This window comes from Callospermophilus lateralis, chromosome 1 (genome assembly GCF_048772815.1).
Source record: "Callospermophilus lateralis isolate mCalLat2 chromosome 1, mCalLat2.hap1, whole genome shotgun sequence".
NCBI classification, from domain to species: Eukaryota; Metazoa; Chordata; class Mammalia; order Rodentia; family Sciuridae; genus Callospermophilus; species Callospermophilus lateralis.
The window spans coordinates 210824838-210849043 of record NC_135305.1 but is presented as its reverse complement, the minus strand read 5'-3'; the positions used below and the strand labels follow the sequence as shown (position 1 = coordinate 210849043).

General features: G+C 46.0%; 1 protein-coding gene across 7 annotated transcripts in view; it reads right to left on the bottom strand.

The window, feature by feature from the left end:
* Eps15l1 (epidermal growth factor receptor pathway substrate 15 like 1) overlaps nucleotides 1-23370 on the bottom strand; it is a 103013-nt gene extending 79643 nt beyond the window's left edge. For 5 of the 7 annotated variants that reach the window (XM_076846653.1, XM_076846702.1, XM_076846692.1 and 2 more), the window contains exon 1: nucleotides 23284-23369. In XM_076846653.1, the coding sequence (XP_076702768.1) occupies nucleotides 23284-23316 (33 nt within the window). In that variant the 5' untranslated portion in view covers nucleotides 23317-23369. Of the gene's footprint in view, nucleotides 1-23283 lie in introns of all 7 variants that reach the window. The other 2 variants (XM_076846662.1, XM_076846671.1) reach the window with 1 other exon arrangement.
* Between the last annotated feature and the right edge of the window lie 836 nt (nucleotides 23371-24206).

Below are 24206 nucleotides of genomic sequence, written 5' to 3'. Positions count from 1 at the left end.
ACTTTAGAAACTTCAGAACAAAGAAAGTGGCTTAATGATGCTGAAGAGATCTCTTCTGATGGTAGCTTTATATTATTAAGCAAGATCCTATTTTCAGTTTTGTGTGAGCAAGTTTTTCTAGTGTAGAAAGATGTAAAGGTATGAAATTTTATAAATTGTATCTTGTATCATAATTTTCAACATCCAAACCTGAAAATTGTGACTTATGGTTAAAATGCCTTAGGCATGAGGTTTGTGCTCAGAATTCCAGTTTTCCCAGGCCTCAGCCAGGACTTAAGCTGATATGCAAATAGAAGAAGCCTGGAGCACTCAGTAGGAGACAGGTCTGAGGCCCAAAAAAAAAAAAAGGGGTAAAAGTGTCTTTTTATGGGAACTCAAACTAGATTAAACCAAAGAGTAATTACAGGCCGGTCAATTTTTTTTCTAGGACTTTTGCTTTTTCTTAGATTTTTGTATTATTTTTTGAGCTCATGATTTTGATCCTACAGACAAGTTAACATTTTTCTGATAAGTTCTATTTTTGATCAACTATGGAGTTTTTAAACATTGCAATGAGATTTCACCTGAGAAAGCAACAAGGCTTTTACTATTGTGTTACATGTTGTATGTCAGTATGTCTGTATGTGTGTATGTATGTTCATATATCATGCAGTGATATAATAATTGACAGATGAGGAGCGCTCATGAAAATTTTAAAAATGGATCCAAATATCTTTGATTCACGTGATTCAAATGGCTCAATTTAAATTAGGTAAACAGGTGAAAGTAAAGATGTCTTTAAAATTAAGCTTATAAGTTTTTCTAGGTGTTCAAAAATAAAACCTAACAAAATGTTGATGTGTATAAAATAATCTGATTAAATTCAAAATTTACAAGTATTGTTTCAAAATGTGAACAGAAGGAGGTTAACAGATAAAAAAGAAACTAGAAGGTTCTAGGTATGGATTTCATAGAGGGAAAATGTGTTTCTGGATAAGAGTCTATATGATTAAGTAATTAAAAGAGTTTAAGTAAATGATATAAAGAAGGTCTGTGTAAGTTGCTTACAAGTGTTGAGCAAGTAATCTTAAAGAAATTAAACAGCTGGTTAAACAAGTGCTATTGTTTTAGAGAATTGTGCTATGTTATCTCTTTAAAAGCTAAACTTGGTTAATATAAACATCAATGTAATTGGTGCTATTAATGTGTTCACATCTTCCAGGTATACAAGTCTGTTAGGTAGAAGCTTTAGAAAGAGCATTATATCAAGCTGGTGTTCTAAAGTTGTATGGTAATTTTAGGCTTAAAAGAAAGACATGTTGGAGATATAATTAAATCATTTGTGGTCTATAACTGGGCTTGTTATCAATAAGATATGTACAGTTCTATGTTACCTTTTTACACTGAGATACAACTTAAGTGTATTTTTAAGTTAATGAGGGCTTAATCTATATAAAGGTTTTATTGTAAAACACAAAAGTACTTTACTACTTTTCTACAAAAGGTTAAAAGTTTTCAACCTTTCTTTAATTCCTGTTTTAGATGTGATATTATGTTGTGTTTGCTCAAGTTCACAACAATTTATGTAGGCTTTGTAAAATGATGTCTAAAAAAGCAAAGATCAGTTTCAGAACTATAGTATTTAAGATCTATGAAGAGCCCCACCTTACTTGAGATAAGGCTCTATGTCTCATCTCACTGCATGTGAAAGTGATTATGAAAGAAGTAGGCTAGATTTCAGTATTTCAGTACTTTTAAAGTTGTGTCCAAAAGTTGTTTTTTGTCAAGATTACTAGGATCTCAAACAGGGGATATAATGTATAACTCCACCAAAATTCAAGGTAGCTATTACATGAACTAAATATGTTTTTACTCTTGATAATTTTATCTTGTAGTTTTCAAAATGGTCTAAAGATTGCCTGTTTTGCAGAGGTACTGCTTTAAGAACTCACAACCTGGGTTAATGTAAGATAAGGAGTTATCACCTACAGGATAGAGAGATAGACATTAAAGCCCAGTGCTCTTAATATAAGGCTGTTAAAACTTATTTGCTGAATGTTTAAGATTAAGTTTTAAAATTAAAAATTTGGCTCTTGCCCTCTGTGTCAGTCTGAGTCAGGGGATAGGGGACTTTTCCAAAGAGCTTTGCAACTCTAGGCCACATAACCTCCCGATCAGGGAGATTAATGAGACCAGTGGAGGACAGAAAGCCAATCAGTGCATTTGCTGTGAAGAGGAGGGTCATCAGAAAAGGGAGACATCCCTGATGCTTCCGAGGGAAGCCACATGATCAAGCAAGGCCTGGACCCATCCTAGCGCAAATGGCACTAGCAGATCTGAGAAGCTGCTGTAAAGTTCCCGAGGACTCCCAAGGAAACTCAGCTGACTGTTAACAATAGATAGAAACAAAAGTCAGTTTGACTTGCTTCATCTTAAACACTTAGCAAAGACAGTCAAAGCCAAAACACAGCTATTCCTGGACATTTTAAATGAAATAATAGTTAAATGTAACTTCCATAAATAAGTAAGCTGGAGGCTTCAAAAGAGATTCTCAGACAGGAATGCCTGATAACTATCAAAAGGAACTGCCAGAGTAGTTTTTAGTTCAAGGCCTTTATTTCTAACCTACACAAGTAGGCATGGTGTTTGCTAGTATGGTTATCCAGCCCTAAGTAGCAGAATTAAAGATTTCTCTATTAGACACAGAGGTCATACTAGTAAAAGGATTTTGCAAGCTCAGATGACATTAAGTTATTAAACTGTATCTTAAGGAAAGGACATCTATAACCCTAAAAGTTAAATGTTGTGTTTACATCCCTGACAATTCTGACAATGTGACGAATATCCTTAAAGATTTACATGCTCAGATAGAAGCCATGTCCTCAGCAACCTTGTCATGGAAACAATATCTTGGCTCCTGGTTCTTGGTACTTCCTGGTGGAAAACATTGTTAGTCTCTGTCTTTGGGATCATACTCATTGGCATATTCCTGTGCTATGGGATTTATTGCTGCATCAATCTGGTTCCAGTACTAATGAATTCTTGTTTCTCTTATAGACCACCCATCACTCAAATGGCCCTCCAGTCTATTACCTCTCAATCAGACTTCTATCATGGACCCACTCGATAGACCCGATTTTAAAGGGGGACTCCAAACTGCTTGCCCAACATCGCCCCTTTTGTCAGCCTGAAGAAGCCAGAGAGATTTTCTTCGCCCCCCTTCCTTACAGCAGTAAGGAGTTCCCAAATTAGAGGGGGGAATGAAGCCAGATTTAAAGTTAGGTAGTCAGTGTAGTTAGGTAAATCGGGTCTAATATCGAGTGAAATCTAAAATGGAGGCCACGCTGGGAATGACTCAGGGAAAACGCAGGACAACTCATGGAATGTTAATGAAGTCCTAAAGGCCCTAGGCCAAAGTCCATCCACCTCAAAGAAATGTTAATGGAGCCCAGGAAAACAGCCCCAACAGACTTGGAGATAACCCATCCCAAAAGGTGATAATTAAGCCCACCTGTAGGCCTCCAACCTACATTCCATCACTGAAAGAACTATAAAAAGGGGAAAAAACAGCCCTTCCACGGATTCCCACCTTTTGGGTCCCCTTCTTCCTCCGGGAGAAGTCTTTTCTGCTGTCCTTTAATAAATTTCTAATTTCTACTCTGACCTTGCCTCGGTGTGTGCTTTCTGGTGTTATTCTTCAACATTGGGGAAGCAAGAACTCGTCACCGGTCAACAGCGGTTTCACTAGTAGCTACCTGTGTAAAACACTGAGGAGAGGGTCAGATAACAGGGAGTTGATCCCTGGAAGTAGGAGCATGGAGATCACTGGTCCCCTCTATGAAAGTAGTCCCTGAGGGGATGGCCAGGTTGGATAGGTTAGAAGCCAGATTGGCATGACAAGAATGGAGGCAACGTGACTTCATAAACTCCAAAGCCCTCTTGCTCCTTACACCAAAAGCAACACGTGTGTCTGCTGCTCCACCGGCCATTTCTACCACCAGCTTCAAGATTCAGCCCTCCTGCTGGTCAAGGAGCTCTGTAGCGCGGGGAGGGGGAGGGGGGTGCTGGGGATGTGGCTCAAGCGGTAGCGCTCGCCTGGCATGCGTGCGGCCCGGGTTCGATTCTTAGCACCACGTACAAAGATGTTGTGTCCGCCGATAACTAAAAAATAAATATTAAAATTCTCTCTCTCTCTCTCCTCTCTCACTCTCTCTTTAAAAAAAAAAAAAAGGAGCTCTGTAGGGATGCCCCTCTTCCTCCTCTCCTGAGTAGAAGGCCCTTCTCATTCTTTGCAATCATATTGACTTCTTTTATTCTTCTCTAACTGTAAGAACAATGCTGCCTTTAGTTTCTCTTTAACAAAAACAAAACAAAACAAAAAAATTCCCTAATACAATGCTGTCTTTAGTTTCCCTTAAAAAAAAAAAAAACTATATCTACAATATGGTTTGCTTATAAAGCAAAGGGCTTAATGGATGATATTTTGTCTATTTCTAGATTTATCTTATAACTGAAATATAAATGAAGATCACTGTAGTCTCACACTTAGGTACTAAAAGACCTAAAGAAGATTCAGGAATTCTCCGAAAGCCAGAGAAAATAAGTGCCTTTTTAAAATAAAAATTGAGTAAATGAAAAAATCCCAGGGTGGGGTGGAGGGGTGGTGGAGGGGGAGATCTGACTTCATCATTTAATATATTATATGATATGCAAATGCATTTATTTGAACTACACATGATTATGTTACTACTTATTAATGGCCATCTAGCTAACACATTCTTTCTAATAATGAGTTTTTGGTTGGAATGGCTTTCTGCCAAAGCAGTAGATGACGGATCAAGTTGTTGATCTAAAGTCAGAATACTCACACTTCAATTTCAACAAAATTAAGGCAACATCAGAGTCCTCTTACTGAAAATTAACTTCTGAGTCTATTATCTTTTCTATTATCCAGAAAAGTCCATTTATAATAAGGACTGGACTATGTATGCTTGTTATTCTATACAGACTCATGTGATGCATTTTATTAAATTATATTACTTTCCTACATCAAAAAAAATTTTTTTGAAAAAGAACAAAGCTGGTGATTGATTTCTTAGGTAATAAATCATGCAGGAAACACAGTCTGCATGATTTCAAATTTTTAAAAAATGCTTTGCATATTGATTGTTATTAGTTATACATGTCAAACTGATCAAATTGCATACTTCAAATATGTTCATTTAGTGTACTTCAATTTTACCTCAATAAAGCTATGGGAGAAACACACACACACACACACACACACACACACACACACAGAACAAAGCAGGAGGAATTAGTCTACCTGAGTTAAAGATAAACAACTACTGCAGTCAAGATGCTATAATACTGCAGGGGGCAGACACACAGAGCAAGAGAACAAAAAGGAGAGAGAACCCACAAAAACATGCCCAACTGATTGTGTGTGTGTGTGTGTGTGTGTGTGTGTGTGTGTATGTGTTGGGATGGAACCCAGGGAGAACACGCTAAGCCTGTGCCCCAACACTAAGCCTGACACCCAGCCTTCTTCAGCGATTTTTTTTTTTTAAGAGAGAGAGAGGAGAGAGCAAGAATTTTAATATTTATTTTTTAGTTTTCGGCGGACACAACATCTTTGTTTGTATGTGGTGCTGAGGATCCTACCCGGGCCGCACGCATGCCAGGGGAGCGCGCTATCACTTGAGCCACATCCCCAGCCCTCTTTAGCGATTTTTGGCTAGGATGTAAAAGCCATATAGGAGGAAGGAGAGCCTTTTCTCCTCCTCCTCCTCCTCCTTTTTTATTAGAGCATTATAATTATACATAGTATTTGGCTTCCTTTTGACAAAATTATACATGCAAGGAATTTGATTTCAATCCCCCTTTTCTCCCTTTTCTACTCTACTGATCCTCCTTCCACTTGTTTATTCTCCTCTGATTGATATTTCTCTATATACATAAAGGTGAACTTCCTTTTGGTGCATTTAAACATGTATAGAACGTGCTTTTATTAAATTCCTTCCATATTTCTTTTCCTTTCCCTTCCTTCCTCTCCCGTGCCCTCCTACTTCTCTACCACTGCCCTTTCCTATATCTTCATGACAACCGATCCCCTCCCAGACTGCCTTCTTGCCTTCTGTCCTCTAGCTTCCACAGATGAGAGACAACATGTGACTGAGGTCAGCCTTTTCAAGCATGGTGCTGGAGCAACTGGCATTCACAGACGAAACCGAGGCTCAACCTACTTCTCATACCCTATACACAAATCAACTCAAAGTGGATCATGAACTTAAACAAAAAACACAAAAATATAAAACTTTTAGGGAAAAATTATAGAAGAAAATTTTTAGGATCTAGGGTTAGGCAACAAGTTCTTAGACTTGATATCAAAAGCCCAATTCATAAAAGGAAAGATTGAAATGGAACCTTGCTGAAATTTTTAAATGTTTGCTTTGCAAAAGACCTATATAAAAACATGAAAACACAAGCTACAGATTAGGAAGACATATTTGCAAAGCCCATATCCAGTGAAGGACTAGCATCTAAAATATATGGAAACTCAGCCAAGCTTGGTGGCAAAGGCCAGTAATCCCAGCCTCTCAGGAGTTTGAGTTAGGAGGATCGCAAGTTTGAGGCTAGTCTTGGCAATTTAGCAAGACTCTGTCTCAAAATAAAATTCTAAAAAGGTCTGCAGATGCAGCTCAGTGGTAGAGTGCTTGCCTAGCAAGCACTAGTCTCTAGGGTCAATTTCTAGGACTGTAAAAAAAATAAGACAAAATAGTATTTGAAAGTGTCAACAAAAGGCATCTCTTGTCTACCCTCCAAATTAAAGTAAATAAATAAATACAACAAAAATACATAAAGAACTCTCAAAACTCAACAAAAGAAAAAAAAACCCACAAATCAACCAATCAGAACATGGGAAAAAGGAATGAAGGGACGTTTCACCAAAGAGGATACAGAGATGGCAAATGAGCATATGAAAAGATGCTCATCATTAACCACCAGAGAAATTTAATTTAAAGCTACAGTGAGATGCTACTTCAAGCCCATCAAAGTGGTTAAAATACAAATGACGACACTAAATGCTGGTGAGGATGCAGAGAAACCAGACCACTCTTCCACTGCCAGTGGGAACACGAAAAGGTAAGCTCTGGCAAACAGCTGGGCAGTTTCTTCTAAAAACCTAAATACACAACGATACACAACCAACTCCTGTCCTGGGCATCTGCCCCTGAGAAATGACTTGTGTTCATATAACATCCCACACACAATGTTCACAACAGTTTATCTGTCATGGTCCAATCTGGAAATGCCCCAAAGTCCTATAACAAGCAATTACATGATTCTTTCAATAAACTGTGGTCCAAGAACATCTCAGAACACTTGGCAATGATAAGGAATGAGGGCTGGGGATGTAACTCAGTGGTAGACTGTGTGTTTGGTATGCATCTTGCCCTGAGTTCCATCCCCAGCACTAGGCCAAAGAAAAAAGAACGAACTATGGATACACAACAACCCGGATGACTATGGATACACAACAACCCAGATGAATCTCCACAGAATGATGATGATTGAAAAAGGCCAACGCCAAGAGGCTACATGCTATGATTTTAAAAACTGCTAAAATTACAGATATGAACAGATTTATGGTTGCCAGGGATTAAGGACAGGATGGAGGAGAAGTGGGTGTGGGAGAGAGGGATCTGCATCTGACTACACTAATGACAATATTCTGGTTGCAACCCTGTCCCACAGTTATACAAAACTCACAACTGGAGTCACTGGGGTAAATGAGTCTGTGTTTTTTTTTTTTTTTTTACAACTGCATGTAACTCTACAATAATCTAAAAAAAGTTTGTATTGTTTGTTTTTAATAGACTTTGGAGACCTAACAACTAAATGTAAGGGGACATTTTTAGACAAACAGGAAAATGTGAATGTGGACATTAGTTGTGTGAACTGCAATAATGGCACTGTGGTTCTATAAAGAAAAATGTCCTTAACTCTCAGAGGTGTGTGTTGAAGTGATTTCTACACTTAAAAAACCCAGGAAATAAAAAGGCTTAGCAGGGTGAGAGTTTAGTGTGGTGGGAGTCACGGGATGGTGACAGGTGCAAAGAAATTACTAAAATGTTGTTATTTATTGTAAGTAGGTGGTGGGTTCATGGGGATTCATTCAATTCTTCTCTCTACTTTAGTGTTAAATTTTTACATTTTAATTAAAGACCACTGTTTGATGTGTTTCTGTTTTGGCAAGGACCCAAAAGGTCAAGATGCTTACAGGTTAAGTGTCACAAATCATCAGGTGTGTTGGTGCACACCTGCAATCCCTGAGACTCAGGAAGCTGAGGCAAGAAAACTGCAAATTTCAGGTCAGTCTCCTCACTTTAGCAAGACCCTGTCTCAAAAAATAAAGAGTGATGGGGTGTAGCTCAGTGGTACAACACCCCTGGGTTCCACCCCCAGTACTGGGGGGGAAAATGTATATGCGTGGGGTTAAGTGTCACAAATAATTGCCACCGACAGGGTCAAACCTTTGTCAAACAAAAAAATCCAGCATTTCTGCTTCACAGTAGAGCACTTGCCTGGCACAGGAGACCCTGGGTTCCATCCCCAGCAAACAAAACAAAATAAAAATGTGAAACAAGAACTCCTGGAGTATGGCCTGAGGACTGATCAAAAGTGCAGGAGGGCAGAAGGGCAGGTGTTCATTCAGCTCTCCCTCCTCGAGGGCACAAACGCAGACAGAAAGGGTTGGAAACAGTCCAGGGCTGGTGAACCAATAATAAATTGCTGCGTCTCCACAGAACAGAATAGCTCATAGCAAAAAAAAAAAAAAAGAATATATATGAATGGGATACAACTGTCACACTTTGCTGAGTGAGAAAGGAGGGCAGGAACCAGCACGTTCAGTGTGGGCTGGCTTCTAGGCACAAGGTGCTGCAGCTCCCTAACTGCTTTGCGTCCTCCTATGTTCCCTGAGGTTCTGCTAGCAGGAGCAGCCTCTGTGAATGGAACAGAAAAGGGAAAAAGAAGGCTGGGGTTGTAGCTCAGTGGTAGAGCGCTTGCCTTGCATGTGTGAGGCCCTGGATTTGGTCCCCAGAATCACAAAAATATAAACAAATAAAAATAAAGATATTGTGTCTATCAACAACTAATTATATAATTTTTTTATATATATATATATATTTTTTTCTTTTAAAGAGAAAAAGAAAAATGCAAGGAGAAGCAAGATATAAAGATTCTTGAAATCTATTATCCAGGAACTAAACAATCGCCAAGGGGAGGGACAGCTAAAGATGGATGCAGCCAGGGCACAGAACTCAGGGCCTGCAGAGGGGACATGGTACAGTGATAAAGACTGCAGTCCCCACCCCTTGATGGAACCATGGGGCAACAGAGCCACCTGGGAGTTTAGACTCACAACCAGGTGTCACAGTGAAGGAGATTAACCCCAGAGCATAAATGAGGACTGAAAGCCTCAAATCCAGGGCTTTCAGTAGGAGACCATAGCTCTCAGCTTTCCTCCACTGGAACTGGAAATTGAGGGGGAAACAATGGTCACTCAGGGCAGCCTCCATGCCCAGTGCATCTCTGGGACAGACCTCATGGTTCTGCCTGCATCTCTCCCCTCCTATCTTGCTTCACTAAAAGCGGTCCCACACAGAGGTCAACAGTGCCACCATACAGATGCAGACTACAATCCTACCCTACCACCGGAATGCTTGCAACCTCAGGAAGGATGAGACCCCCTCTATGCCTCAGTTTCTGTATCAGGAAAATGACAATGAGCATTCCCACCACTGGGGACTCATCAATCACAGGCTATTATGATTCCTTTTCCTTCCTTCCTTGCTCTCTTTCCACCAGTTCCAAGTGAAAATGTACCCTAGTTCCCAGAAATAACCCCTCCATCCTGGTTCCACCCAAGCCACCCACCTCCCCTCTGCTCCTCACAGAAAATCCCCCAAAAGTGGTCTGCCCTGGGATTTGCCAGCTCCAGGATCTCCTGGACTTGGTACTTCATTCATTCACTCACTCAACCAAGAGATGCTGAGTTCAGGCTAAGAGGAGGCCCTGGGATATAAACAAGTGTGGGACACAGCTCTGGACTTCTGGAAGGGAAGACGGATAGGCAAAGGGAGTCAAGATTACACCACAGAGGGTATGTGACACAGTGGTGATTGTAGGTTCCTCCAGAGCCTGAGGCCAAGGGTCAGGGATGATGAGCCAGGCGGGCTCTGGATCAGAGAAGGCAGGCCAGGTCTATGGAAAATTCAGCAAGTTTCCAGGTGGAAAAGCCCGGATGTTGTCCCAAGGTGAGATGAAGCTTCAGAGTCGGGCAGCAGACCAAAGGGTGAATGGGGTGGGGGTGGGAGATGGGAGACACTGAGCAGGAGAGATGATGGTCTTCCAGCAGGACGAGGATCCCAGAGCCTGGCAACTCACTGTACGGAAAGAAATACAGAGAACCAGACACAAGGTCACCTTTAAACCCTGTTTCTCTGGAATGTCCTTAGCAGGGCATGGAGGGGAATGCAGTTTGCACTCCAGCAACATCTGAGTGCCCAGGCCCTGCCATAGTACAGGTATGGCTGTGAACAAGGAGACCCCTACCTGGCTTGAGGATGCCATTAGACAACAAAACACAGGGCTGCCAAGTGCTATAAGGACAGAGGACAGAGGGTGACTCTGCAGCCTGCAAACAGACACACACCCATGGCGGCAGGGAGACTGGGAGGCGCCACCTCCACAGCTGAACCCGTCCAAGAAGCTGGAGTCAAACAAGGGCAAGGAGCATCCATGTGGAAGCAGTGGAAGGAGACAGGGCTGTGGGAGAGGAGGAAGGGAGCAGCACCAGAGCCAGGGGCAAGGACAGCCATGCACAGGCAGGGCGATGGGGAGGACCGGGCCCAGGCAGCAGAGGAGCAGATTCCTGCCACTCCTCCTGAACACGCAGCTTAAGATCAAAAGTGGCACAGGCTCCAGGTACCCCTCACTGCTGCTGACCAGTCTCCCAGGACACTGCTCCTCCCACACATTCTGTGTTTCCTGATCAAGGCCCTGCACTGACTCATAGGGACCACACAGCAGGGTCCCTCCCACCTGCCAAGAGGATGCCCACTTCCCGCAGTGCTCCTAACTTTCCACAAGTGTGCCCTGAGCCCTCTCCCTGGGTTCCAATGTCCCTGCCATCTTCTGACCCCTGGCCTGACTTCACTTCTTTCCCTCCCACATCCTGGGCATATGACCCAGGACTAGAATATGGAAGCATGTGGCCTCCCACTGGGATGTTCTTGGCCTGACGAGGACTCCCAGATCCTGTCTTGTCAGCCCCCCAGCCTCCCTCGTCCTCTTGATCCCTGCTGGTGGCATCATCTACTTCCCTTTGCCTGCCGTTTTTCTACAGTGCAGTCACCCCATATTGCTGGATCCTTTAGATATCAGGCACCAAACCAGGCTCCCAGATTTCATGGTGAGCAGAGACAGTCTCCAGAGCCACAGACGCCAGAGTCAGGTGATACACTCTCATGCAGAAGAGCAGATGCACTGGCAGCAGTGATGAGATGAGGGCGAGGACCACAGCTGGGCGCTAATGGGGAAGGAATGAGGGTGCCTCCCACCCTGGGCTCTCTGACCCCACCTGCACCCCACACACCTCTACCTGGATCCCGGCCTTCCCTCCAGGTCATCTGGTACATAGTCACACCCTGCTCACAGAGCCCTTGTGGTGTCCAAACAAGAAGACAGTCCAAACCCTCAGCCCCAGTCCTGGAAGTGCTGCCCAGCCAGCTCCGCCCCTGCCTGGCTAAGTGTACTCCTCACATACTCACAGGTGTGCACATGTGCTCACACACACTCGCTGACATACATTCACATCTGTGCTCACACATGTACACTCATCCACACCCACTTGTACATTCTCACAGTCTCTAATACACACATACTTGCAAAGCCGACACAAAATACATACATACACACACATACAGATGCTTCTCAATATACAATGGGGTGAGGTCCTGACAGATCCATTGTAAGTTGAAGACACATAAACTGGAAACGCACTGAGCCCACCGAGCCGGCTGAACACGGAGCTTAGCCACAGCTCGCCAGAGTGCCGAGGACATGTGATGGCAGGGCTGGCTGGGAGCTGCGCTTGCTGCCACTGCCTAGCATCAGGAGAGAGAGGATCACATGTTGCTAACCTGGAGAAAGATCTGAAGTCACAGCTCCAAGAACAGTTTATCCTGAGTGCATATTATTTTCGTACCAACGTAACATCAAAAAATCCTAAATCAGTGCTAGCTCAGTGGTAGCACACTTGCCTAGTATACATAGGCCTTGGTTCAATCCCTAATACTAAAAAAAAAAAAAAAAAAAATCCTAAATCAAACCTGTACACTGACACACCAGTATATGCTCAAGGCACAGGCACGCTCCCCTGCACACACTTGCACACTGGTGCAGACTCAATCCCTGCGTCCCTTCCCATTAGGCAGATGCTCTACTCAACACACTACACTTGCCGCCCCTTGTCTCCCTGTTCCTGGGGGGCCTCTAGCCCCAGCACCAACCCCTGCTCCAAGATATCTCCTGTGCTCCCCACTGAAAGGAGTCTCTTTACCCCAAACTCCCACAGCTCCCAACTTAGGGAAGCGACACTTCCAATCCACTTGATGGAAGGCTGCTGTTGCCACACACTCTCCTCCTTACACAAAATTTTGTGCTTTGTGAGACAGGAGGAAAGCTCTCCCACCCCGCCCCAGTGCTGGGGATGGAACCCAGGGCCTGGCACATGCTAAGTGCACATTCTATGGATGAGCTCTACCTGCAGCCTGGGGGTTCATATTTATTTCACCTGTGTGAGCCTGTCCCGCCTGTAAGCAGGCTATTAGTAAGTGAAAGGGTCAGATTTAGATGTGGGGGGGAGGGCAAAATGGAGCCAGAGTGATCAGTGAACATGAGGACACCGCTCTGCCTCTGAGCAACAGTGAAGACAAGCTACAAAGGCTCCTGAGGCCTCTGTATGCCCACCTATAAAATGAGGATACTTCAGGGCCTGCCCTGAGGATTCCTCTAAGTATCAAATAAGAATATGTGGGTAACCCTCACTCTGCCAAAAACAGCACCTATGTTAGGTCTCTTATTATGGTTATAACATTGTTATTATTATTACTGAGACAGAGGAGCAGGCTTTATTTACAAAGACTCAGAGCAGATGGGAAGGAAGACACCAATATCACAGTCCTTACCATTGCTCCACCAAGTGATTTTGCCAAATAAACTATTTCACCAAATGTTGGGTACACTACAGTACATGTCACACTCATTTCTCTCTTTTTTCTTTGCTTTTAGTTATTTTTAAGATGGGGTTGTGCCATGTTGCCCAGGCTGGTCCTTCTGCCTCAGCCTCCCCAGTAGCTTAGGACATAGATGTGGGCCACTGCACCGGGCTCATTTTCTCTCATCAGCTAAGCTGCTCCCAACATCTAAGACAGAACAGTATGTCACCAGTTCTCTCAGACTCAGTTGTTATTTTTCTTAAATGTATAATTTTACACACAGCAGGTAAGTGCATACTTACAAAGGTCCACTTGTGAGGCTGTAAATTAAAGGACGTTTTCTAGTGGCTAAAAGTCAACACAGCAAAAATTAAACCAATCAAGTCAAATAAGTCTGGGAATTGTGTTATGGTTTTGGGGTTTTGTTTGTGGTGCTGAGGATGGAACACATGGCCTCCTGCACACCAGTTAAGCACTCGACCACTGAGCTCCACCCCCAGACCCAAAACTAGCTTTTCTTAGTCTAAAGAGGATGTGCTTTTCAAGATCACATTTCCCACTGGAAAAAGAAAATGATCTTGGACTGGACATGGAGCTCAGTAGTACAGCACTTGCCTAGCATGAGTGAGGCCCTGGATGACATCCCCCCACCAAAAATTAAAGAAAGAAAGAAAAAAAAAAACAAAAAGTGAAGAAAAGCTAATCATTTATGGACTGGCATAGTGTCACGGAAGCATGCCTGTTCCTGTGAGAGAACCCTCTTTTCTTTCTTTCCTTTTTTTAATGTTTATTTTTTAGTTGTAAACAATAACTTTATTATTTTTTTTTTAATGTGGTGCTGAGGATTGAACCCAGGGCCTCGCACGTGCTAGGCAAGCCCTCTACCCCTGAGCCCCAGCCCCAGACTGAGAACCCTGAGAAAAAGCAAAGTACCCTTTTTGCACCTCTAATGAGGAGACAGAAGCTTCAGGACTGGCCCTTGCAGTACCCTGTCTCATCACCAGCCAGCAACCCTAATCAGGCATCTCTAGGCCCTGTTCCTGTTTCTTCACCAGACAGACAAAATGGTCCTGTCCACGGATCACCTACAGAGGCAGCCAGAGGGACAGCCTGGGCTTCTGGCTACTTCCTGAGCACTCAGCCTCCAGCCCACAGGCGGTTACCACCTGCCTGCTGTGTGTCAGGTGCCACATGTCAGTGTCTGGCAACACAGTAGGGAACACATGGAGAGCTCCTCTTGCCCTCCTAGGAGCACACAGCAAGGTCCCCTGGGAGAGAATGGCCACTTTGGAATGTGCAATCCTACCAGTTACTCCAACTTCCTATGAGGCCTGACTGCTCATTTTACCTCTCTCCTGTTCCACATCCAGAAACAAGCACAGAAATTAAGACAATGACAATGACATCACTATAGCAAACTGGTGGGAATGGGCATTCAACAACCCTCCCTTACTTCTGCATAAGAGTTGTGTCCCAAATCTCTATCCAACCCCATTATGGGAGGCTCTGGGCTGCAGGGTTAGGACAGGGGGGCTCTGACTGGGCCTCTGAGCGGAACAGGAAGAGGGCACTTGTCTGAGAGGCTGCACCTACTTCTTCCTCTCATCTGCAGAAACAGGAGGGAAAAGAAAAAGCAAGGTACAGGCGCCCTCTTCCTACCTGGCTACTTTCACTCCAACTCCACAGCTGCCACCTGACCCCCTCGAGAGATTCTGTCGTGCACTGTCCTAATTACCTGTGCCCAGCTCCAATTCAGCTAGGCCGGGGGAGCTCAGGAGCGTCGGGACTCTTTCGAGTTGGCAACACAACTCAGCAAACAGAGCCCGACAGAGCTGGGCTGCTTCCCCACTGCACCTAAGTGCAGGCTGTCACCAGCCCGGAGTCTGCTGCAATACAGTGGTCTGTTCTCACGTGATACAGCCATTCACCAGGCTTTGCCCACCTGGGTCTGTCCCTTGCTGCTATCCTGGCTCCCTGGGGTCCTGCACACAGCATGCCTGCTTCCTACCCACTCGTTAGAGAGCCCCTGTCTGAACAGCCACCCCACATATTTCTTCCATCACTGGCACCTCTGCTCCTTCTGAAACTATCTCGGATGGGTTGCTCTTTGTCATTCGGGCCACATCACAGCATGAATCCAAGCCAGTACCTGCTCTGGATATTCAGATGACTTAAATGTGTCACTCCCCTCCTAAAGAACCTGTCATACCTCCTTACTACCTCCCATAATGTGAACCCATCTTACATATCTTACATTTGGGGCATTCTTTCAACAGATGAGTACTGAGCCCCTGAGTGTCAGTTTCACCATGGGACACAAGGATGAATAAAACAGGCACAGCCCCTGCCCTTGGGGACCTAGGCTAGGCAGAAGGGAGAAGAAGATCATTAACCTAATAAGAGTATCACAAAGAGAAAATTCCAAACAGGTATATGGAAAGCACAGAGTGTCCATCCCCATTGGTATAACAGAGAAGCTGGGCCAGTGTGTCAGGAAAGGTTTCCCTGAGAAAGTGATGGCCCAGCTGAGATTTGAAGAAGAGCAGATACTGACCCAGGAATGAAGGGGGCAAGAACATTCCAGAGAGGACACAGCAAGTGCAAGGAAGTACAAGGGCACGCCCAGAGCAGATGGGCCAGGAAGGGCCAGGCGGGATAGGCAGAGCTAGAAGGTTGAGGGTGCAGGACATGGGGACAGGGCCTGCTCCAGCCCGGCTTTCTGGTGCCACCTTTCCCTGTTTTCAACTGGTGTGTACGAGAGGAGAGCTGACTCACATTAGCCTGACAGAAAAGAATTAGTGAATGCATTCTGTAATCCCACCAGAAACCTGAAGCTATAACTTGACCGTGGGCAGTTGTAACCCTACTTATCCCAGAGCTTGGAGTATATGAAGAGCTGGGGCTAGGATGGTGGGAAAGTCCAAATGGGTGTTAAAACTAATGGCTTCTACTCCCATGCAGGAGTGTAATCCTTAAGGCCATGCTACCTTTAGGGCCACTGTCCAAGGATAATCTCACTCTATCTTCCAATGAGATGAAATGTTAAAATACACACTGGGCTAGTACAGAGACATTGGACAGGTCTCATTTCCCCACCCCTCTCTGCTATTGGCCACCCTCTGGGCAAGCAGACACCCGTTGGTCTCCTTTGTCTTGGGGCCATTTGTAATTCAGGCACACACCACTGTGTCCTATTTACCAAATACCTTCCTCTTTGCATCCCTGAGTGACCCTCACTAAAAGAAGGACTCCCACAGTTCCTGCCCAAGGCCCTTGCATGCTTTGGCCCTCTGATCTAGAATTGCAGCCTCTTGGCTCCTTCCCTGTCTGCCTGGCCTCCATGTGAAAGGCCACTCCTCTCTCCCTTCCCCATGTCCTCATGGTCAGTCTAAACAACCCCTCCTCTCCTCCACCTAAATGAAACCAAGTCATCATCTGCTTCTCCTCCAATTTGACCACCCATGACCTGAGCCTCACTATGACCTGGGCAGAGCCATCACTCTTTGTAGGCTAGGCCTGAACAATTCATTTCTGTTTTTTTTTTAGAGAGTGAGAGATGAGAGAGAGAGAGAATTTTAATATTTATTTTTTAGTTATCGGCAGATACAACATCTTTGTTTGTATGTGGTGCTGAGGATCAAACCCAGGCCGCACGCATGCCAGGCGAGCGTGCTACCGCTTGAGCCACATCCCCAGCCCTGAACAATTCATTTCCACGTCAGCCCAAGACCCCCGAGCACCTGTGATCCGTCATAAAGACAATAAGCAAGCCAGGCAGGTGTGGTGACATAGGGCTGTAATCCCTGCTATTCAGGAGGTTAAAGCAGAAGGATGGCAAGTTCTAGGCCAGCCTGGCAACTTAGTGAGACCCTGTCTAAAAAATAAAAAGGGCTGGGAGTGTAGCTCACAAGGTAGAGCACTTGCCTGGCATGGGTGAGACCCTGGGTTCCATCCCCAGCACAGAGAAAGGGGAAAAAAAAGATAATAAGCAGTACTTTCCACTTCTCACTCTATTTTCCAATGAGATTAAATGTTTAAATACAAAATAAAGACATACAAAGTGACATTCTCTCCACTCAGACTACATCATCTCTAATGATTAGGTAACATGATCATTGTGTAGGAACAATGAGATTCTGTGCTGTCACACTGTTGTAATGCTTGCTAGGTGCCAAAATCTTCCCAAGACAGGAAACTACAGTGCAATGAAGAGGCCTGGACCTGGGTCAGGAGAACCAAGTCTGCATGAGGTCGCTGGGTACCACCTTGAGCAAAGAATGTAATATCTCTGACCTCACATTTACCCTTTTATATAGCAAAGATAAAACTGACCAGCATGACTAAGATGATTAATCAAGCAATCTAAGATGCTTTTTTTTTTCTTTTTTTGTGCACTAAGGATTGAACCCAGAGGCACTCTATCACTGAGCCATAGCCCCAGACCCTTTTATTTAATTTTGAGATAGGGACTTATAAGTGGCTGAGCCTAGCCTTGAACTTGCAAACCTCCTGCCTTGGTCTCCTCCTGTCTTGGTCTCCTCCTCCACAGGCCTGCGTGACCACACCCAGCCTCAAGATGCCATTTCTACTCAGTCCTTCAGGCCTGTAGAGTGAGGCCTCCCCACACCTTCTGTATGAGATATGCTCCCCTCCTTTACTTGTCTCAAGTATGGATCATCATCAGACACACCCCATATGTCACTTCCTCAGGATGTCAGCTCCACAGGACAGGGCTGTCTTCAGATTTGCTGCTCCATCTACTGCTCAGGAAATGCCCAGTAATGAGAGGATGCTGAACACAGCATAGTGGGAGCTATAAATGGAAGGCACTTTGAAAGGACATACATCATCCTGTGGGGTCATCATGCTCCCTTCCATGAGGCAGATAAAGCAAGAATAGAGTACTATTCCCAATCTGCAGATGGGGTACAGAGAACATCTGAGGGCAATAGATGAATATCTGGGGACCTGGACACTGAAAAGCAGAATCCTGAAGGGACTTTACATGACACTGGTGCTTGGAGTGTCATCTTTGAGGAACAGCATGAAAGTAACAGCTTTTGCCAAGGAGGAGGCTCTGTGAGCACCCTGGGAGGGTGCTGTTGAGGTATGTCTCACCAAGGTGCAGTGATAGTGTATCTGTCCCTCACAGTCAGGTGGCCCGCATGAGGTATGGGAACCAAACAGTGGACACTCAGTTCTCTGGTACTATCACGTCTAACGACAGTCACTCAGCTTCCCAGAGCAGATGACTGGGGCAAAGATCTGGGCACAGGAAAGTAGTTTTTCCATTTAGAATTGGGGCAGAGAAGCAAAATACACAAGTTCTTGCTTGGCAGGGAGCTACCTACCCAACAAAATTCAGGCCAATGCAGATTAATAAAAGGGGCAGCCAGAGAATTCTGGATCTTCCAGGGGCAAGACCAAATTTTACTCTAAAACTTTGCTCTCTGCCCATCAAATTATACTGCATTGCCATTAGCATTCTAGTAAGACATTGAGATTAGCAGTCATTTAGGGGAAAAAGAAAACAAGGCCTAGGAGGTCAAGCAGGCGCTTTGAGCCCCTGCGCATTCATACCAGATACATTGGCTGGGTGCTGCTGTGGGCAGGGTGCCAGCAGGCTATCTGGAAAACTGGGGAGAACAGCAGGAATGAGGGAGGGGGGCGTTCTCTGCAGCAGGTGTCAGCAGGTTCAGCCCCAGTGCTAACCCACCAGCTACTGGACTTCAACAAGTTACTTCATCTCTGTGGGTCTCCAGAGATGTGGGTCTCTTTCTTCACTTGTAAAACGGGTTTTAAAAACCTCCTAGAACAGTGGTACCTGCTACAAAGAAAAGCACCAAAGCCACTGGACACAGGACATAAGACAAGGAGGAGAGAGGAAACTAGAACTTCTTGGGGTATAGGGCAGTTTTTCCTCATCACTGAGCCCAGCGCCTTCCTCCAATAATCATGCACTTCTTAGGGATGGGGACCATGAAAAGGACCCACTGAAGGCACACAAGGAAAACTCTTGTTTGGGTGGGGCCAAGGGAGGACAGCACCAGGGAAGCCTCAGAGCAGCCTCTGGAGTAGGAAGTACACAGCAGAAGATCACAGAGCCATGGATGGTGAGGCGGATGAGCCAGGAGCTTAGGAGTAGAGCCAGAGGAGGGTAGCGGAGGAGGGTAGCAGGAAAACAAGCCTGCAAGGTCAGGGGCTAGAGAGGTCAGGCTGGGGTAGGGGAACGCGGTACTTTGGCTCATCAAACTGGATGTATTTTGAGGGAAGAAGAATGGGAGCCATAGAAGATTTCTGGAGCAGGGGAGTGGGTGCGAATTGTTTTAGAAGATCCCATAGATGAAGTGAGTAAGCAGGAATTAGAAACAGGCCCTGCCAATGTGAGCTTCGGGGTGTGGTCAAGAAGTGGCCAATTCCAGAGTCCAGCAGGACTTCAGAGATGAGGAAGAGACAGGTGGCTGGGCTCCAGAAGGGTCTGGGGGGAGGTTGGTTTGAAGTACTCGCATGGGTGCTCAGGGAAGGAAGCGCAAGGAAATGCAGGAAGGCAGGCGGACGGAGGAGTCTGAAATCTGTGGGTGGGAGAGAAAAGTGAAGGCAGAGCAGAGGGAGAGTGCAGGCCCACGGCTCCAGAGAAGGAACAATTCCAACTCAAGGAAGACCAGCTCCAAAGACAGGCTGCTGAGGCTAAAGAGGGTGGGGTCCCTAGTAACCTTGGAGAGTAGCTGGTCCACAAAGAGGTGACACAGGATAAGCTGCAGTCGAACATGCTTTTGGGAGAGGTAGACAGAGCTTTTGTTCAGGGAAGCAAAGAGAAATAGAAATTGTTAAGACACTAACAAGGAAGGAATACTCCTGGAGAGGAAGGAATATAGGTTCTGAAAATTAACATTCACATTCCGGAAAGATTACATATGAAGGGAGATGGCCCAGATGATGTCAGAATGGACAGAGGACAAAAAGGCAGGGTTGGCAAGGAAAAGTGCAATAAGTGCTGGGGAGGAGGGATGCTCCTCCCCCACTCTGCTAACCCCATGACTGACGGCTTCACTCACTTTTGACTGGCCATTTGCTTTCCAAGTGCCCTCTGCTACAGAAATCCAACCAGAACAGCATCCTGCCTAGGTTACTCCCCAGCTGCCCTTAACCAGAAAGTATCCTAGAATCATGTCCATGCTTCCCGTCTGTAAGCCCTTGTGATCTCCGCAAATTCGCTATAAGTGAGCCTAGTGGAGCCTTTCCTCACACGTGCAATAACAGTAAGACCTGATGCATGGTTTCACTCAAGAGCAGAGGGCTGCAGCTGTAGCTCAGTGGTGGAGCACTTGCCTTGCACATGTGAGGCCCTGGGTTCGAGCCTCAACACCATATAAAAATAAACAAACATACTGTGTCCATCTACAACTAAATTTTTTTTTTAATCTTAAAAAAAGAGCAAGCAGAGAGAAGTGTTGACATATTATCTGAAGGGAGAAAAATCTTCATTTGACAAGCATATAGGCAAAGGAACAGGAAGAAGCTTAGAAGTCAGTGACCTGAACTTAGATGCCAAAGGATTCAGGCTGTCAGCCTCTTCTTACAACTCCTCAGTTGGGTTTGGTCCCCATCCACAGGCATCATCCCACACATAGAGGAAAAAAAGCCACTTGTAAACTGCACTGGGGGTCCAAATTGCTAGTCCACACCTCTGGCTTAGCAGATATTTCCTAGGTGCTGGGCTCGAGGCCAGGGTGCTGAGCAAGTGACTTGTACTTGCTCTCACTGGACACCCAGTCTAACTGGGAGACAGATGGCAAAGAGACACACAGACATTTGTGCATACTGACAGATGCTGAAGGGTGGTAAAAAGGAGAGACATGGCTGAGTGGGGTGCTACTTATAATGAGTGACTGGCAAAGACCTCTGGGAAGAATAACATTTGAGTTGCCACCTAAAAGAGGGAAAGGAGCCGGATACTGGAAGTACCAACAGAGAAACAGGGGAAAGTGCTTCAGGAAAAAGGAACAGCTAGCAGGGACACCTTGAGGACAAAGAGAGCTTGGACTATAAGAGGAACAGTAAAGCAACAAGTATGGCTGCAGTGTGAGTGCCAGGGAGAGCACAGCAGACGAGATGGGAGAAGCCAGCAGGCACCCAGGAAGAAGGAATCAGGAGTCTGGTCCAAAAGGTTCTAAGCAGGTGAGTCACATGACATGACTCATGTTGTGTCACGTTTGTTACCTCTCGGTAGTAAATCACTACCCTATTAAAGTTGCTTCAGTAGTAAAATAAGAATCCCCTCCTCGAGGAGCAGGGCATTTTACAAATAAGTGATGCATGTAACATGCATATAACCCTGAAGCACTCAATACACATTAGCTGTTGTCATCACAGAAGTCCAAATGAGGGATAGTGTCAAAATCGGAAAGTTTGAAAAACACCTCCACCACCCACTGTGAAAAGGGACATTTCTCATTAAATGAGTGTAGGTGAGTTTCACTCCCCACCCACTTATACACACCCTAAACTTAGTACTTGGTTATTAATAATAATACCTAATGGCTGGGCCTGGTGGCAAGTGCCTATAGTCCCAGCTACTTGGGAGGCTAAGGCAGGAGGATTGCTTGAACCCAGGAGTTTCAGGCCAGCCTGGCCAATATAATAAGACCTAGTCTCAGAATATAACAATAACTAATATCTGTAGAATACTTAACAGTTTACAAAGCACTTTCATATCTGTTACAAGAACTTGTTAATTAATAACCACTGGTCTTAAGCACTGTCAATTTAGTGACAGTGTTGCAAATTGGCTAGTTCTTGCAAGACTTAACAAGAAGTCATATCTCTCTTGGATCAGGTGACAAGGCATGTCAATCTCAGTGGGTCTGGCATACCTGCTGTGTTCTCTATTCCCAAATGTCCAAATCTGAAAGAGATTAAATAATTGTAGTACCACTGAGCGCTATGGGTGTGCTAGGCACTAAGTGTTTGACATGTTTAATATTCACATTATCCCAATACATTTTATATCCCCATTTTCCAAACAAGGCAATTAATGTGTTGAAAGGCTAAAAGCTTCATTCAAGGGCACTCAGAAGGAATAAGAGCTGGAACCAAGACTTATACATAAGATGATCTCTCCCGCATCCTCACTCTTAATCATGACACTATATTAGGTCGTTCTAGTAAAGTGCTTATAATATGGTGTTTGGTACGAAACAGGTACTTAGTAAATAAAGGTGATTAGCAAGACACGTAGTTCCCAGTGTCCATCAGTGTCACCTCCAGGAGAGCAGCAACCTTGTCTGGTTAACTGCTGTGCGCCCAGGACCTGACCCAACTGCACAGTTTTAGAATGAATAGATAAATGAATTAATGTCCTTCCCAAAAGCAAAACTGCCTGCACATGGCTTTTTGCACGTCTCTGTCACGCCACTGAGGCTGCCCCTAAGAGCATCGGGCGAATTCGAGAACACAGAGGGGTCGGGAGACAGGAGTCCCTCCCTTCTTTTCACCGTGCAGGGGTGGCGGAACCACCTGCAAGTGAAGGAGACAGGTCTAGATCGACCTGCAGGCGGTTCCCCGCTCTTTCGGGGCTCTGTCCTCCACCCCGCCAGCTCCCCGCAGGGACAGTGTCCGCTCCGGTGCTGGTACCGGCAGGAGACAAAGGCCCAGGGGCTGCCGCGCCGGCAGAAATGCTCACTCCCCTCGCCCACCTCTCCAAGAGGGAGCCCAGCGCACCACGTACCGCCCAGCCTGGGCGCTGCGGCGGCGGGTAGGCCCGGACCCCGGGAGAAGTAGACATGCGCCGCGGGCCCACCTCGTCGCCGCCCGTGAGGGTCGCTCGGGCGGGTTCGACGGCCTGTCACCTTCAGGGCCGCCCGCCCCTCAGCCCGCCGCGGACCCCTCAGCGCCAGCCGCTGACGCCACTGGCTCCGCCACCACCGCCCAGCTGGGCCTCCCCGCGCCTCGGCCCTCCCGCGGCGCCAGCCGTCTGCACCTCTCCTCGGCGCCGCCCCCCAGCCCGCCCGGCCCATACCTGCTGGGAGAGGGGGATGAGCGGCGCCGCCATCTTCCCGCGGACTCGGGCTCCGAGCGCCGGCGGAACGGAGGCGGGGCCGCGCCCGCGCGTGCGCACCGGTGCCAGGGGCGGTGCGCGCGCAGCTGAACCAGGGCAAGGGCCGTGCCGAAGGCAAGAACGCGCATGAGCAGCTGGGCCTTGAAGGCGGGACAGAAGGCGGGGCTGCGCGCTCTTCGCAGGCCTGGAGGGGGCGGGGCGGCGCTGACCTGGGGCGGGGCTTATGAAGGGCGCTTGCCCCTGGAACCCTAGCTGAGTGTCTGTGGCGCTTCCCTGTCACCCGCCCCTGAGTCCGGCATTGGCCAGACCCCAAGACTGCAGGAGTCCCTGCCCCCGTGTACCATGTTCTGTGATGCTTCTAGCTCCTTGCCGATGCCCGTCTGCTAGGGTTGCCTTTCCTCTCTCAGGGCGCCAGGCAACGCACTATGCACTGGTGGACGCCCACCCAAAAGAGCTCTGACCCTCACCTCCCCACAAGGAGACCTGTTTCTAGAACCTAGAGTAACTGTGTGTGTGTGTGTGTGTGTGTGTGTGTGTGTGTGTTCTAATGTGGGTCTTTCCCATAGGGTTTCCACTAAACCCTGGAACAGGCTTAACCTCTTCTCTGCAGGAGCCCGGTTACCTACAATTATTCCTCCACGGCCACTTTCTTGCTGTGTGACCTTGGCAAGTCATTTAACTAGCCTCTCTGCACCCCTAGTCTCCCATTTTGAAAAAACAGCAAGGTAATATGTGTTGTTGACATTGTTATCTCATTATTATGCCTCACACTCTCCCACAATGAGCAGCAAGCACCTGATGCTGCCGGGGGATGGTTATTGGAGAGAAAACCCAACCTCAGAGGCGCATTTGTTTATTCAGATTTTCCTCTTTCTTTGGCTACA